Genomic DNA, 17,862 nt, shown 5'->3' with positions numbered 1-17,862 from the left:
GTATTTGCAAAATATTATTCACAAATGATCAATTCACATTGACAAAAAGAAGTTTATATATTTGCAAACAGTAATTCATAACCTAATTATATTCACAAAATGAAATTTGGAAATGGAGAAAAATGTTTTGTGAAATGTAAATTTGGTAGCACATTTGCATACTTGGCTTAATATATTTCCAAAATATGATTCACAAATACTTAATTCACATTCACATAAATAAGATGATAGATTTGCTGACAGAAATTCGACTAATTACTTGTAAGTTATGTGAATTAAGTTTTTTTAATTGTTTGCATTTTTATATGTTCATTTTGAAACTAGTGCTCCATAGTAAAAGCAGGTTTTGTCAAATTTAGACTGCTTCTGGAACAGTTTCTTCTCCAAACTGTAGAATTGTAAACCACAGATAGTCAATGTTGTACAAATTGAACTTAATGAACCACAAACAAGAACAAGAAACAAAGTTAAGCAATTTTATTACAAAATTTTAAACATATAATGATACAAAAAAAAAGAAAATACAATTTTGTATTGTTTTCCCAATAGCAATACTCAGGAAGGACATGAACTTATAAATATGTAAATTTACATTTTTCCTGACTCAAACTTGGAGAGACCATACAGCTGCACTTACACCACAGATTAAATGAAAGAAATGCATTGAAAAATACTGCGAAATATCTAAGCACCAGCTCATGTGCCAAAACACATAAGTTTTTGTGTTTTGCCATTTTTTTCCCCTACATGCTTTTTGAGTGAATTCAACATGTTTACAGGGGTCAGGCCTTTGATCAGTGTTGTTCATGTAGACTTTATCACTTGTTTCAGAGGATCCAGCCCATGTTTGATCGTCTAGTTCTCCTGGCAGGCACCTAATAAAGATGTTGTTATTTTATCAACTGAAACAGATTTTACGGATAAGCTTCATACACACAGATATATGCTTACAGGCTCCGATACGCTCTTCCAGGAATCCGACCTGCTCACTGAGCGAGTCGATGCGGTCTAGTTGCTGAAGAGAATGTGACAGGAAGTTGGTCCTCTCAGGCAGGAAGCTGTTAGTGTCTCCCACACCATCCAAGGGGAAGAGCGTAGTGAAGGGAGCCAGAACCATCTCAAGTTTCTACAGAAAGAAAGGTTTTTCTTTACATTTTAGGACACTCAAATCATAACTTTACAAATGAGGTTTCATTCAGTAGTACTTAATAATTAACAAACGAACAATGCACAATATTTCTAACATTTACTAATACAATTTTTTTAAAGTTGTTAATTAGTTAATGCACTGAGTGAACTAACATGAACACTTGTCTTTAATAACTAACATTAACAAAGATTAATAAATGCTGTAAAACAGATTAAGCTGCAGTTATTAATCGAGTTTCCTCTTTTGTCATTCAAAGGTTTTTTTTACTATTTTTTTTACTAAAATTACTATTTTTGCAGCATGTGATACGTTTTTGCCAATTCCCTGTATGCATGGATGGATGACCAACTACATTCCCCAAAATGTGCAAATGCACCGCAGACTATTACATTAACCATTAAATAAACCATTTATCTATTAAAGAAACTATTAAAGAAATTTGTACTTAAAATACGTAGTATAAATATTTTCTAAAATTAAAAAAATTTAACAAAAATTTACATTTAAACTTTTTAAACTTTTTAACTTGATCTACAAAAATAACTCAAACTAAGATTTATAAATAAAATCTAAATATATGTAGACATGAAAAAAATTAATAAAAATGTCAAAATTACCAAAAATGTAGCGAAAATTTAAATGGAAATTAAAAAAAAAGTGAATTATTAATAAAAACTCTAATAGTTTAATGGTTAAGGGTCACCTGTATCTGTCTGTGTTTAATGCTTCATAATCTGGGATGTGTGAGCTTGACTACTGCTTTTAATTAAACTATTAGCGAGGCTTTGAACCAATAAGCAGTTTTGGCAGACGCGCTAGTTTCCCATCGTTTGAAGTGGGATGTGTCCCGAGGGTGTGTGTGTGTGTGTGTGTGTGTGTGACCTGCTCGAGGAGCTCCACTCTGTTTTTAAGGATCTGAACTTCTTCGGTAACGTTTTCCACCAATCCCAATCCTCCACCTTTAAGAACAAAGAAAAAACCCACAGAAATTAGAGACGGACCACACACACACACACACACACACAAACTGACATTCGGCCTTAATTAAAACCTGTAATGCAGCGCACAACTCTATATTTCATGTTTTAAGATCCAGGCTTTGAACATAAATAATGCTTATATATTCAGCAAACAACATCCAAACACGCAAACTGACGGGGCGCTCTTGTAAGACTTCCAGAAAGCACTGTTGTTTTATGTTATATTTCTGCATGTTCTCTGCTTTCATGTATTCGTGATTAATATCCATAGCGATCCCAGAGCAGACCAAAGAGCACAGATGAATAAAAAGACAGACAGAAATAGAAATAGAAAGAGAGAGGAGTGGAGGGGGTGATAAAAGGGGGAAAGTTTGAGGTTTGGCAAGAATATGATGCAAATACTTTGATATGCACTCGGGTCCAAAAGTCTGAGACCACTAGTGGAAAATGTTTCTTCTTTGATTAATTTGTTTATTTATTTATTTTTCATTTTATTTAATACAAATTAACCGCAAAAATATTACACTTAAAAATTGCTATGAATGTATTTCTTTATATTTTGTTTATATATATATATATATATATATTACATTATTTAATGTTATTTAATTATTTTAGATATTTATTTTTTTACATACATAATGCTTGTGTTGATTGTTTTAATGTAATATAAAAGATTAATTAATTTTGTTTAATTATTTGTTATCAGATTTATTTATTTATTTCATTATTAAACAATTTATTAAATATTTATTAATTCAATATTATTGCTTTTATGATAGCAGCACTCTTCTTCTGTGTGAATTGTCTAAAAGAACATCTTTTGCTTCAGTGGAAGCTGGAACATCTGACCACCTTTGCAAAGTTTCATGTCACTAATTTGCTAATTGTAAACAAGAAAGAGAACAAAATATGAAACATTTCCTCGTGTTACTTCATGTTTCTTTGCTTAAAATGATTCAAAAAACTTTATTCATTTTACAGGTTAAAATGAGAAAATCCCAGTGTTTTCAGACTTTTGCAAACCACTGTACAAGAAATCAGGTCAGATTTCATCACAAGCTCTAGTAAAAGAATACCGATGCCTGTGATTGGTTGTTTTGTGAATGGAAGTGATTTACACCCAATCATATCAGAGCTCAACCCAGTAAGCCCCGCCTCTTGGCAGTTATTCGGAATGTTTTGGGTTGTGAGTTCTAACTGTCTAAAAACTAGTCAATGGGTCGCACACACACTGAAACTCAGTCAATCTGTCCCAGATGTGTGGTGTTATGAAGACACGTGGGAGCGAGCGAGAGCCGCTGTGTGTGTGTGTGTGTGTGTGTGTGTGTGTGTGTGTGAGGAAAAGCAGTGACCCCCAGCAGTCTGAGTTTGATAGATCTGGAATGTGAGCTACAGATCGGGCCAAAACGAAAGCGGGAACAACAGCTACATATGCTGTCCGGCCGTGGCCATCATCATCATCACACGGCTAAACATTCAGCTTCCTGTTCTTCTATCTGATGACACTAATGTAGTTATAAACTAAAGCTTTCTGGGGATTTGGGCCCCATAAACTCCATTCGTTTATGTGCTCAGAATGACATTATAATTAGAGATAAGAGCACAGAGCAATGCCTTTAGACTTAAACAATTCACTTAAAAATAAGGAATGACATTTTTAGCCAAAGTTAAAAATACAGTCTCATTCCACTTGTGTAAATATGTGCAAAATCAGCAAGTTTAGTCCAACAACAATAAAAAAAAAAACAGACAATGCAAGAAAGACATGTTTAAATGACTTAAACATATCTTTAGTTAACAAATGCACACATTCTATATGCATTTAGACATTTTGTCTTTAACGTGTATTAATAAATACCTCAATAATAACAAAAATACCATAGTTTAATTTTGGTACTACAGAAAAACTGTAATAATCTGGCGTTAATCAACACTGCCATAATGAATTAATAAAAATTTTTAATAACATATTTTTTCAAATGTTAAAAAATATTTATAAAAAATTAGTAATGTTTTTTTATTTTTATTTAATTCTATTTATCTTTTTTACTATCTATCAAATAAGATATTTGGTGTAAACTGAATATGATGAGCTAACACCTTGAGGTTTGTTGAAAGCATTCTGTTATTAAAGGGGGGGGGGGTGAAATGCTATTTCATGCATACTGAGTTTTTTACACTGTTAAAGAGTTGGATTCCCATGCTAAACATGGACAAAGTTTCAAAAATTAAGTTGTGGGTTTGAAGGAGTATTTCTGTTCCAAAAATACTCCTTCCGGTTTGTCACAAGTTTCGGAAAGTTTTTTTCGAGTATGGCTCTGTGTGACGTTAGATGGAGCGGAATTTCCTTATATGGGTCCTGACGCACTTCTGCCGGAAGAGCGCGCGCTCCCGTATAGCAGCGCACTGAGAGCACAACAGACTTCACTGATCAGAGCGAGAGCGTCGCGAAATGTCACAAAAGATGTGTGTTTTTGGTTGCCAGGGCAAGACAACCCTGCACAGATTACCAAAAAAAACAGCATTAAGGGACCAGTGGATGCAGTTTATTTTGACAGAGCATCAACGGAGTTGTGCAAGTGTTTGTGTTTGTTCCCTGCATTTCGAAGATGCTTGTTTTACAAACAAGGCCCAGTTTGACGCCGGATTTGCACATTGTTTATTTCTTAAGGATAATGCAGTCCCAACGACAAAGGGTCACGATCGTGTGTTGGAACCGCATGCGGTGAGTAAAACTGCTTCAAATATCTCTGTGTTGATAACTTAGCTATTGGCACGTAAGCACATCAAGTAAACAACATGCGATGTTGTCATCAAACTGCACTTTCCACATCACAGCTTAAAAAAAAAAAAAAAACGACATAAAGTGGAACTTAGTCAATTTCCAAAACCGCTAAGTAAATATATACAGTACATACCACATAGAGACGTCGTTGCTGATGCTGCTCTTGTTAAATTTCAGCCTCGGGATCTGATTCTGGATCATAAATATACCCTGAATCTGACTGTTAGCCATGGTTTGTTTTGGATGATGTTTTATTCCTCACAGTAATGTCACAGCTTCCAAACGCTCTCAACGCAAAAGCCTACTGGCGCTCGTGATTCTTTAGCTCCGCCCACACGTCACGCCTCCAGCCGGTCGTGTTTTTCCGGGAAAAATCGGTACAGACTATCTTTCTCTTATGAATATAATAAAACTAAAGACTTTTTGGAGTTATGAAGGATGCAGTACTACTCTATAGGTACTCAAGATTAACAGGATATTGAGTGAAAACGAGCATTTCATCCCCCCTTTAACTATGACTGTCATTAAAAAGCTTACATATTTCTTAATGAAATATTTTAAATGAACATTTTATCATTTATTTATATATAATTAATGTAAACTATGGTTACCACAGAAAATCTTTGTAACTAGTCTGGCTGGACAGTAAATTAATTTTATTATTTTTTATATTATTTTATTAGATATTTTAAAATGTAATGAGAAACCTAAGAGGCTGGGTTACAAAATAATTCATATTTTATTAGATTTGTAAAAAATATTTTTTACACTAAGCTTCTTCTTAATAATAAGTAACTGTACCAAATAAAGCATTTGGTGAAAACTGTGATTACCGTGGTAAAGAAGGAGGACAGGTTTAGAGTAATCTGATCTCCCCACAGACAGATGCTGATTGACTCCGGGTCAAACTCAAACACACTAGTGCTCAGGGTCACTCAGAGGCTTTCTTTGAAATGTTTTTCTTCTGATGAATATATAAAGCGTTTCCCTACAGAAAAACGCTGAGACGTGGAAATGTGCTGCTCTCATGTGCGAACTCCAGGAATGTGTGTTTGAGCTCCAGCCAGCGGTCAGGACGAGTGGCCATTATTTTAGCCTGTCACTAGGAAACATGACTGTCTAGGGCCAGAGGAGATTCTGATCCTGCTCTTACTTTTAAAATCGCAGACAGATCTGAAATAGTGTATGGAGAGATAAATGAAGAAACAGCGAGACGCTACCAACACAAGCTAGATGAGACGGACGAATAGAGAGGATGACGGACGGACGGACGAATTATGAGAACTGCTGAGCGTTCAGCAGTTCTCATAAAGACACTCCTCAGCTGAGAGAAACATCTCTAGACTGACAGTAAGAAGCACATCAGTTGTGTTTCGTTCTGCACAGGCTTGTTCTACTTCAAAATAAGTTTAATATAAAACTATGTGTTAATTGAAGTAAAGCTGAAATAAAATAATGTATAAATATCTTAGGAAAGTTAAAGCACAAAACTGATCTAAAATAAATGAAACTTAAATAGTAATATAAAAAAATAAAATAAAAAGAGAGACAAACTAAACTTCAAATGAAAATTGAAAATATTAAAATGAAGCAATTTAAAATATTAATAATGACTATTTATAATTTACATGTATTATTAATATTATATAATGATGATTTAATTATCTTAAATATTTAATTGTTAAAAATAATAATTAAATAATATTAATAATAATTAATATAATCTTCAAGTTTAGCAGTCATAGAATAAGTTAAATGACAATTAAAAATGAAATTAAAAATAATAAATCTAAATAGTACATACACACACACACATACATATACATATATATATATGAACATAAAATAAACAAAATAATAATTAAATTAAGCAAAGGTTCAGTTGTTGTAGACTAACTAAAACTAAAACAGAAGAGAAGAGAAAAAAAAACTAAATAGTGGTTTACAATAACAATAATAATAATAATAATAATAATAATAAATACAAAAGCACATAAAATAAATTAACTTTAAAATAAAAACGTTAAAAAAAAGTTTTTTTTAATAACTTTTAATAATATTAAAATAATATTTTACATTATCTGCACTGGCTACCTATTAAGTTTCATATCAGTTACAAAATATTACTACCGTATTTTTCAGACTATAAGTCGCATCAGTCCAAAAATACGAAAAAAACATACATAAGTTGCACTGGACTATAAGTCGCATTCATTTAGAACCAAGAACCAAGAGAAAACATTACCGCCCACAGCCGCGAGAGGGCGCTCTTTGCTAATGTTTTCTGTTAGTTAATTTCTCTTGGTTCATGTCAAATTAATTTTGATAAATAAGTCGCAGGACCAGCCAAACTATGAAAAAAAGTATGACTTATAGTCCGGAAAATACAGTTCTTAATTTTAAGCCCTTAATGGTTTAGCTCCTGTGTGTGTACCTAACTAGCCTTATACCACGTTACAATCCATCACCTTCCCTAAGGTCACAAAACACTGGACTTTTGGTAGTTCCTAGGATAGCAAGTTTTTAACATTTGGCTCCCAAACTCTGATAATGTTCCGGGTTCAGACACACTCTGTTTAAATCTAGATTAAAAACACATCTCTTTCGCCAAGAATTCATATTAATGCATCTCATAACCCTGTACTTCAGTTACATCTGATCAGATACACATTAACATTCTTTTTCTTTGGGTTGAACACATCATTTTTTGTTTAGTTGGAACAGCAGCTACACTGTTTTTTCTCTGTTACCATCACTGTTTCTGCCACGGGATTGACAAGAACTGTTTGAAGAAATATAATACAACTGTACAATCTGTGAAATGATAATATGCTCAATGAGAGACACTGAATGTGTAAGGAAACAGCGAGCGGCTGGGTGTTCAGGGGCTTTGTGATTGTGGTTTTGAGGTGGTTTTTCAGACGGATGTGGTCCAGGTTTGTGATTGGTCTGTATGTTGTCGCTGAGGACACCAGTCACAGTGCACTATTACTCACGGTACGAGTTGAGAGTGGCATAGCGCGTACCAAAAGTAATAATGAACCGTGAGGCTGGTCAGGGATCCACCTGCAGGGGGCGCTAGAGAGGACACCGCGGTCTAAAAGCCCACAATCGCAGAATACTGTTCATCTGAAGATGTATGCACGTTTCGAATAATCCATTTGAAAAGGAGCATGTAAAAAGCGCTGGGATTTCCAGTGGATTTGAGAAGTATGCATCTGTGCATGCTTTTTGGGTTAATATAGCCCACAATGCCTTGTGCAATGGAAAAGCGGGAATCTGAGACTGTCCTCTTCCCACACTTTCAGTTGCAGAAAAGTGGTCAGGAATGTTGGACCGAAGCCGATTATAAATGTATGAACTTTTGATGAATTGTAGGCTAATGCATTCAGATCTATGCAAACAGGGATCTGTGGTATTACAATGTGCATATAATGTGTCCCAATGCTTGCATACTTAATGTGATTTATGTCCTGATATCATCACAAACAAAGCATATAGTTGTAGTGTGTATTAGAAATAAGCAAACTAGGGTGCAACATATACACTTGATCCATAGACTTATGCTTTTTAATACTTTAAATTATTTTAATACTTAAAAATAATTAAAATATATTTAAAAATATATATTTATGAGTATATATTTAAATATAAAGTTAAATATAAATTAAAATAATAATAAATAATTTAAAAATAAATCAAAACTAAAATGTTAAGTTGGACAAACTAATGCTTTAATACATTCAATTTAAATAACTTAAATATTAAATATATTTAAATGAAACATTTATGAATATATATTTAAATATAGAGTTAAATATAAATTTAAATAATAATAAAAAATAAAATGTTAATTTGGACAAACTTGTTCTATAGACTTATGTTTTAATTATTTAAATATTTTTTTAAAATGTATTTAAATAAAATGTATATTTAAATATACAGTTAAATATAAAATAAAAAACTATAAATCTAATTAAAAGAATTAATTACCAAAAAATAAAATCTTATAATTGGATAAGCTTGTTTAATAGTCTCATGCTTTACTGTTTTAATAAATACAAATAAATATTTCAAAATAAAATAAAATTAGGAATAAATCTCATTAAAAATGAATTTCTTTCGCAAAATTAAATATTATATTATTCTAAAAATTTTTTATATATATATATATATATATATATATATATATATATATATATATATCAACATTTTTGTAAAGAAAGTCATGTCTGGAAATTCTATCTGGAGTTGAATCGTTCTTGTATCTATTACTCAGTATGTCTGCGGCTGATGATAATGTATACATGTCTTACCAGCATGGCTTCTGGATGAGCGCTCGTCTGCTTTTGGAGGCCCTGTGGGCGGCGGGGAGGGAGCAGGAATTCTTGAACACGTTATTTCATCTTCAGCCAGACTGAATCCGTCCTGACACACACACCGATAACTCCCCACCGAATTCACACACTTCTGTGAGCACCGATGACCTTCCTTACACTCATCCACATCTGACAGAGAACAACGGCTTTTGAAATATGTTTTTGAAATATGTGATCATAAAATCTTCAGTATGTTTTCCCCCAAAGCCTACTCATAGTGGTCGGTCGATATATCGCCATCGCCGATATATCGCCATGGCCGATATATCGGCCGATATTTTGCATTTTTCTGCAAAAACAGTCTCAAATTGTGTTTGTATTTATTTGTAAATGTTTATTTGTTGGTTTTATCCATGGACGTCAATTCTATGTGTATGCAACTCAGTTTATAAAGCGTGTGCCATAAGCATAACTATAAATGAAGTACCTGTTTGACAGTATCTTCCCGTCCATCCTTTTAGACATGCACAGTGATTAGGCCTTACACAAGAGCCTCCGTTTGCACAAGACTGCGCACACACCGCTAGAGAGAGAGAGAGAGAGTAAACACACACACACACACACACACACATGCAGTTACAATTCCAAGAGAAAACACATTTAGAGCTCATGTTATAAAGTAGGCTGTCCGTTTACCTTGGTTACAGTTGTGTGAATGCATGCGTCGCCATCCCGGACAGCATTCTGGGTAAAAGTGTGCATTAGGAGCTGCTCTGCTCACCTGCCTGTAAGAAACCCTGTAGATTGTCCTGTAAAACACACACAGTCCAGTGAAACGCTGATACACTGTGAAGTATCATATGTATTTTGATGTGTTTTGTGTGTTCTTACTTGTATGTGCTACACATGCGGTGGTTTTGGCACATGGTGATGTAGGGTTTGTGTACGGGCTGAAGAAACGACTCTGTGCTGCGAGACACACGACGACTCCAAGCATCTCCAACACACACTCTCCTCCTGAAACACACAAACACTGCTTACAATACCCTACTGTTGGTAAGATTTTGATGTTTTTGAAAGAAGCCATGTAAGTTTACCAAGGCTGCATTTACTTGATCAAATATACAGTAAAACCTGTACAATTATGAAATATTATAACTGTTTTCAAATATAATTTATTCCTGTGATTTTCAGTATCATTACTCCAGTCTTCAGTGTCATGATCCTTCAGAAATCATTCTAATATGCTGATTTGCTGCTTGAGAAACATTTCTATTACCGGTAATGTTGAAAAGAGATGTGCTGCTTAATATTTTTGTGGAAACCATGATATACTTTTTCAGGCTTTTTTAAGAATAGAAAGCATTTATTTGAAAGAGAAACATTTTACAACATTATAAATACATTTACTGTCACTTTTTAATACATCCTTACTGAAAAGTAAAAAAACTAAAAACCTGACCCCAAACAGTAGTATGTACATACTGTACCGTTGAAGTCAAAAGTTTACATTCACTATGCAGAATCTTCAAAACGATAATTATTATTATTATGTTACTGGCCTGAATGAGATATTTCACATAAAAGACGTTTACATATAGTCCACAAGAGAAAATAATAATTTAAGTTAAAAAAAAAAATTACCCCTTTCAAAAGTGATTCTTAACACTGTTTTGTTATCTGCATGATCCACAGCTGTGATTTTTGTTTTGTGATAATTGTTCATGTGTCCCCTTGTTTGTCCTGAACATCTAAAATGCCTGCTGTTCTTTAGAAAAATCCTTCAGCTCCCACAAATTCTCTGGTTTTCTAGCATTTTTGTGTGTTTAACCCTTTCCAGCTATGACTGTATGATTTCCATATTTTAGATAGATCCATATTTTCTCACTGAGGACAGCTGAGGGACTCATATGCAACCATTGCAGAAGATTCAAATGCTCTCTGACGCTCCAGAAGGAAAAACCAAGCATTAAGAGCCTGGGGGTGAAAACTTTTGAACAGACTGAAGATGTGTACACGTTGTTTTTGCATCAAAAGCTTTGCAGTCCATCAGCTGTAACTGGGCATGACAATCTGATGTAATTAGCTGCTATTATATGCGTTGACCCTTAACCTTATATTGACCCCTGACTCTTAAGAGCATGAGAATTGACATTTCCTAACACTACAGACGCTACAGTATGTGCATTTACCCGTGGTGACCGTGAATCTGAGGCGTGCAGGTCACATGCAGGAGAAACAGAGAGGAGGAGAGCAACACCACTGTGTACATCTCTCTCTCTCTCTATCTGTCGTTCGCTCAGGTGAGTGTGTCCACCTCAGGTACAACCAACTCTATCAGCAACCTGAGACAGACAGACAGACAGATAGACAGATAGATAGATAGACATTTATAACACTTATTATTATAATATATATAATATAATACATAACATTTAAAATAATATATAATACTAACAATATAAACAAATACATGTTATTACTATAAATGAGCACAGTCTTATTCTGAGATCTGAGCATTTAGCTAGTATTTAGGAAATGTTATTTATGCAGTAACAGCTGGATCCCATCATACATACGACACACAACTGTTCTTCAGACAGACATTCAGAATTAAAACATGCATTTATAACCATTCCGCAAAAGCGCCCAGTTATGACCCGTTTCACGTTTAAACGAGAGAGAGTTAATGCACTTTTAAAGGCAGAGAATCAGACACACTTAATCATCATTAGAAGTGCATTTGTTACAATTCACAGCGGATTGAGTTGAACATGCTTCTGAGAAATCTGTGTAGATGTAAATACACACATGCATGTTTACATTTACAACGGTACGGATGTTTTCAAAATAAAATCAGTCCGATCATAACTCATGTCATTTTTATTTAAGTCTAATAAAGACAGATATTTCTGTGTTTCCGTGAAGATTTCAGGTTATATAGGTATTATTAAATATTATTTTCATAAAAACGTATTAAAAGCAAGGCTTTGATTACTGAAACAGCGTTGTCCTGCCACACACATGCATGCACTCTATTTCTTCACAAAGCCAGCTATATTAAAAGCCATTTCTCTTTGTGAGTTGATCTGAACATGAACATGTACACACACGTGTGTTCTCTCATCTCAAACAGCTTACTGTAATCATCAGGTTATTGCTGCTTTAACGAGTTCAGGTTTAGAGCGCAGTGTAAAACAGATCTCTGTGTTCCCCGGAGAGCATTTGACAACAACCCTAAAGCTGCAGCTATTATACCACACCTGTGTGTGTGTGTGTGTGTGTGTGTGAGAGAGAGTAAGAAGCACTTTAAATGAGCTCTCGTCTCATATTTTCTGGAGATTAATGACCCATCTTACTCCTGTTCTTTGTTTAATGATTTTGTCCTGCATGTGGGATGGTAAATCTGCACTTCGTTTTTTTGGGATTTACCTCAGGGACAGAAAGAGTTAGCGAGCAAAACTTAGTGAGGTTATTTTTAGATTTTAGAAAACTTTCCAAATGTGACTAATAAGACCGTTATAGGTTTGTAGACAGCTCTGTAAGACATCACTGCTCTCGATGAAGGTTGTTTTAAACGAGGCAGTAAAATTCAAAGATACTACATTTTGACTGCTGAGACTCGGTCAAAAGACTCATTCAATACCAAAACATACACTTGTTGAAAAAGAAGTGCACTTAATAGTATTGAATGTGTACTTGTAGTGTACTTTGAATCTTACATTTAAAACTACACTTGAAGAAAATATAATATATATCGATATGAATCGTTACATAAGTGTACTTATAGTACACCAAGTGCTTTAGCCTACTTTAAAGTTCATTTTTTTAAAAACACCCAAGGAAGAGTGGAAACAAGAGGAAACAAGAATAATTAGTTATGAATACATGTGTTTTTCATTCAGTAAGAAAATGAATGGATTAAAAATTTAATTAAAAATGATCCCGATACAAATATAGGCCTATTTGTATGTTTATGCTTATTTTAAGCAATGTGTTGTTAGCTTAGCAACATGCTAACATCCCAGAAATCCAGCTGAAATGAGGCTAAATGTGTGTGTGTGTGATTAGAGGTGCGTTACAGTGTTTCTGTGTGTTTAATATCAGATTTGTTAAGATAACAACACTTTCTGCAGAACTGGTGAGGCGTGAGATCTCAGCCTAAGGATTGTGGGTCAGATAATGTTTCACTTGTCTGTTTTGAGCTGGCCGGGCCTCCGCAGAGCGTCTGACACCACTATAAGGCAGTAAAGTGGTTTAGGACTTCTGGATGACTTTCATACAGATATCCTGCCAAAGGTTTCTACAGGTCCGTATAGCTACAGGCTGTTTCAGTTACTGATGCTGTATATGGCTGCGTCTCCCACAATTCATCTGATCACCGTCATATGTAAAGACTTAGCACGTGTCGTATGTAAATGCTGCCAGACCTCTGACTCACGCTCTCTGAAAAGCAGTTTGTGTAACACATTGTGCATCTCGTAACTGTGTTGGGATGCGGCCGACAACACCAATAGATTTACACTAAACGAGTCTTTCAAGCAAGATGAGGGAGGATAATTAGCTATTAAAGGAAAAGTTCACCCAAAAATAAAAATTTGCTGTAAATGAACTTATCTTCAGGGTATCTAAGATGCAGATGAGTTTGTTTCTTCATAGGATTTAGAGAAATTCAGCATTACATCACTTGCTCACCTGTGGATCCTCTGCAGTGAATGGGTGCCGTCAGAATGAGAGTCCAAATACATGATAAAAACATCACAATAATTCACAAGTAATGCACAGCACTCCATTGCATCAGCTAATGTCTTGTGAAGGGAAAAGATGCGTTTTTGTATGACACAAATCTATCATTAAAGCATTTTAACCCTTGCTTCTGGAAAAAATTCAAGTCCATAATCATTAATAATGCTTCCAGCACTGAAAAAGTCCATTCTCTGTTGTCCTCCTCTCACATCAAAATCCACTGACATATTTGTGTATTTGGATAGAGGACTTAAATTAAAAAAAGTCTTAATAATGAATTTGTTTCTTACAAACATGCAGCTTTTTTCTTCACAAGATGTTAACTGATGGACTAGAGTGGTGTGGATTATTGTGATGTTTTTATCAGCTGTTTGGACTCTCATTCTGATGGCACCCATTCACACACCCATTTTGTCTTGTTTCCAGTACAACTATCTAAACATTCTAAAATCAAGATTCACATGAGAAGCAAAGTGACATTCGTCTTGATTTCTGAAAAAAAAAAAAATGTTTTTTTTAAAAGATTGAGTTAGTTTATGCTTAAAAACAAGAACAAACGGTGTAAGTTGAAGATATTTTTCTTCTTTTAAACAAATTCACTTAAGTTTTGATATTTAATTTTCTTTCTCATGTGAATGCATATTGTTTTAGGAATTTTCAGGTATTTGTAAACGCAAACAAGACAAAACGTAAACATTTTTTTTTTTTTTTTGGAAGGTGTACATTTATACAAATGCCTCAAAATGAATGAAAAACTCTATATGTCAACACACACCGGCATTTAGATCCACATCACTGCATATAATCATAAATAATGACACTAATTAGAAGCGGAAACAGTTATGGACTAATGGAGGGCCAGCGGTTAGTGTGTGTGCTTGTATTTGGAATGAAGCACTAGTATACTGCTTAGTGTGCAGTAAATACTGCATACTATTTCTTTAAAAACAGTATGAGAAACAAAAATTTATATATCATGCAATATGCATTCATAATAGTTTTAAAAAGCTGGAAACAGAAGATCAAGTCAAGCACATTGCATTGTGGGATACAGCAACCTGTAGTGCGCATTTTGGTTATGCATATATTTTACTCAAACTATGCATAGTATGCATGCTACATAATTCAAATAATAACAGAGGTATGCAATTCTGAACAGGGATTGTTGTGAGTATAGTATGCAGCTTGACCGCTTTATCAGTAAACGACCAGCAGGCGGCGCTGTTTCTCTACAGCATTATATGCGACCATTCACAGATTGCAGTGTTGATCCAGTTCAGTCTAATCTAATAAGAATTATAGTAACACAAACACACATAATGACCTGTATTAAGATGATGCATGCCCAAATAAATAATACTGAAATGCATGATGCATGAATTTACATAAACAATTTAAAATAAAATGTGTACAATGACTCACTGAATCTCTCGTATCCACGAGATTAAACGCTCGTGCGTGGATGTTAGAAGGAAAAGAAAGAGACTGGTCCCCCGGCGCGTCCCAAAAACAAAGTTTCCCACCAAACTCAGAGGCTGGAATAATCCTATAAATAATCCAAAAGCACACGTGTTCTCAAATTAGCACTGGCAAGTCCTGCGCGCGTCTACCGTGGCTCGGCTCTCCGTGTTCAGGAGTTTTTGCACACTCAAATCAGTTCTCTCACAACTGTCAAAGCGTGCAGGGGGGTAACTGCCCCTCCTTCACCGGGACGTCCCGGGAAAAACACTCACGCAAGAGCTCACGGGAGACCCTCGAGCCGCGTGACGTCATCCGCGGCCGCTCAGTTTACCGGGACACACCGATAAATAAATGGGAAAACATAATGAACCTGACTGAATTCTTTAAATAAACTGACTTGAAATAAGGTTTGTAGACAAATATGAATTGCCTAAAATGCATGCCCATGTCTTCACGATCATGAAAAAACGTTGCTAGATTTGTGTGTTTGTGTATAATGAAAACAATTAAATTCTATATTTAAAAAGCTTCCCAAAAATTACATCTTCAAAAACTTGATAAACTATTTTTTCTTTAAAACTATTTTTTATTAATTATTACACTGTTTTAAGCTTAATATATTTAAGTATTTTTTATTTTTTATTTTTTTCAGTAAAACCCCCCATAATTTTACATCGTCCGTTTTAATAGTTACGAAACTTTAATTTCATATTAACTGCTCCATATATAACGTTCGAAGGCTTACCGAAAGTGTAATCAAAGAAAATCCCCATGCCGATAACAATACACGTTCACACTCACCCTATTAATAAAATCACGTGGCCACGTCGCGCTGAGCTCGAGACCATTCGATCCACCTGACGCGCGCTGTGACGCGCTTCTCCATCGCTGCCATTTCTTATCAACTCTTCTTCTCTCTGATAAAGAGCACCGCGCGGTCAAAATCTCGATGCTCCCAGTGATCCGGCTGGCGAGGAATGAGATGCTTTTGGGCGTTTTTCTCCTGCTTTTTATTCCGCGCTTCCTGTGGAACTCAGGAATTGGACGGACAATCCCAATGCGGAAATCCTGCAAGTGTTTGGAGCTGATAAACCCTCTGGCTGCACAAACACTCATGCCCCTCAAGTCTGTCCTCGGCTAATCACGTCTCTGTGGGTCCACAAACACACTCTGGTGGTCTGCAGAAACAGCGCCAGTTTGGCTCTGTGATTTCATCTACTAATATTAGGAATATTTACAAGAGTATGCAAGTGAAACGGTGCAGGTGGCACCTTCAGGAGAGATTCCTGTCTGATCTCACCCTTAAAATTACATTTGCTGATTTAGCCTGGTTAATTCATTGTCATACTTTCAGGAACTCCCTATATATATATTTATATGTTTTTAGAAAAATTAATAATAAATAAAATAAATCTTAGCCAGCAATATCTGTGGAAGATGCTAGATTTTAATAATTAAGTCATCACATAAGTCTTTCCAAAAACATTTTGTCACAAAAAAAGGTATGTGCTAAAAAACATTTATTCCTAAATTTAGATTTATGTATTTGAATTGCATACAAAATTCCCAACCATTTGGATTACACAGTTTTAACAAAAAATAGTAATGCAAAATTGTGGCATTGTTTATTTGACTATTTGATCTATTTAATTTTATTTAAATAATCTTATTTTCAAAATGCATTTACAAAAACTGCTTAGAATCAGCATAATAATAAATAAATTATAATATTTAGTTACAAAAAATGAACATGGTTCAATGCAGCTGTGGAACAAGTGATATTCAGTTGCAATAGTCAGTAGATTTACTGATGGTTATTGTGTATTTAAAACAAAAATCTGTCATTTATGTACGGCTGACAAATACACTACACATTTATTAGTCTGTTTATATTTATTAGTCTGTATAATCCAAATTGATTTTTGTGCAGTTAAAATACTGTACATAAATCTTAAATTTTGTCTACTCCTGTGTGTGTGGTATGATGTGACATCATTTGGATTATTTTATAGTTTTTGGGGGGGCTCGACCATATAATTCCCCTTGAAGTCTGATTTATTTCTCCATTTGTCGCCCACAAAAGAAAGACAGTCATACCGGTCTGGAAGGACATGAGGGTGAGTGAATGATGACAGTATTTCCATTTTGGGTGAACTGTCGCTTTAAGTGTTGTTAATGGCTGTGGGTGGGGGTAATGAGTTATGGGTTGGTGATTTGAACCATCAGATTAAATCAGAGCAGAAAACTGGTCTGGTGACATTGACATTGTAATGCTTACAGGTAGAGCTGAAACAACGAATCGATTTAATCGATTAAAATCGATTATTAAAATAGTTGTCAACTAATTTAGTAATCGATTCGTCGCTAAATAAATTTTATTTGCCATAAGCGGCTCATTTCGTGCATATTTCAAATCTG

General features: G+C 34.6%; 1 protein-coding gene across 3 annotated transcripts; it reads right to left on the bottom strand.

Annotated features, from left to right (window-relative positions):
- Positions 1-462: 462 nt before the first annotated feature.
- On the bottom strand, positions 463-16,444 carry LOC127986186 (epidermal growth factor-like protein 7). Of its 3 annotated transcripts, XM_052588439.1 has the most exons (10): positions 16,246-16,444; positions 15,406-15,529; positions 11,430-11,582; positions 10,129-10,254; positions 9,934-10,046; positions 9,725-9,820; positions 9,235-9,426; positions 2,033-2,109; positions 952-1,126; positions 463-875 (listed from the first exon to the last, which is right to left on the bottom strand). In XM_052588439.1, exons 3-10 carry the CDS (start codon positions 11,507-11,509, stop codon positions 856-858), a joined length of 879 nt encoding a protein of 292 aa, XP_052444399.1. In that variant the 5' UTR covers positions 11,510-11,582; positions 15,406-15,529; positions 16,246-16,444; the 3' UTR covers positions 463-855. The 3 variants fall into 3 exon arrangements, with proteins under 3 accessions (XP_052444399.1, XP_052444398.1, XP_052444400.1); XM_052588438.1 differs by lacking the exon at positions 15,406-15,529; XM_052588440.1 differs by lacking the exons at positions 15,406-15,529; positions 16,246-16,444 and adding an exon at positions 16,190-16,245.
- Positions 16,445-17,862: the final 1,418 nt, after the last annotated feature.

The sequence above is a fragment of the Carassius gibelio genome, chromosome B21 (assembly GCF_023724105.1).
Source record: "Carassius gibelio isolate Cgi1373 ecotype wild population from Czech Republic chromosome B21, carGib1.2-hapl.c, whole genome shotgun sequence".
NCBI classification, from domain to species: Eukaryota; Metazoa; Chordata; class Actinopteri; order Cypriniformes; family Cyprinidae; genus Carassius; species Carassius gibelio.
Note: the sequence above shows the minus strand (reverse complement) of the source record. Positions and strands in the feature narration are given on the sequence as shown.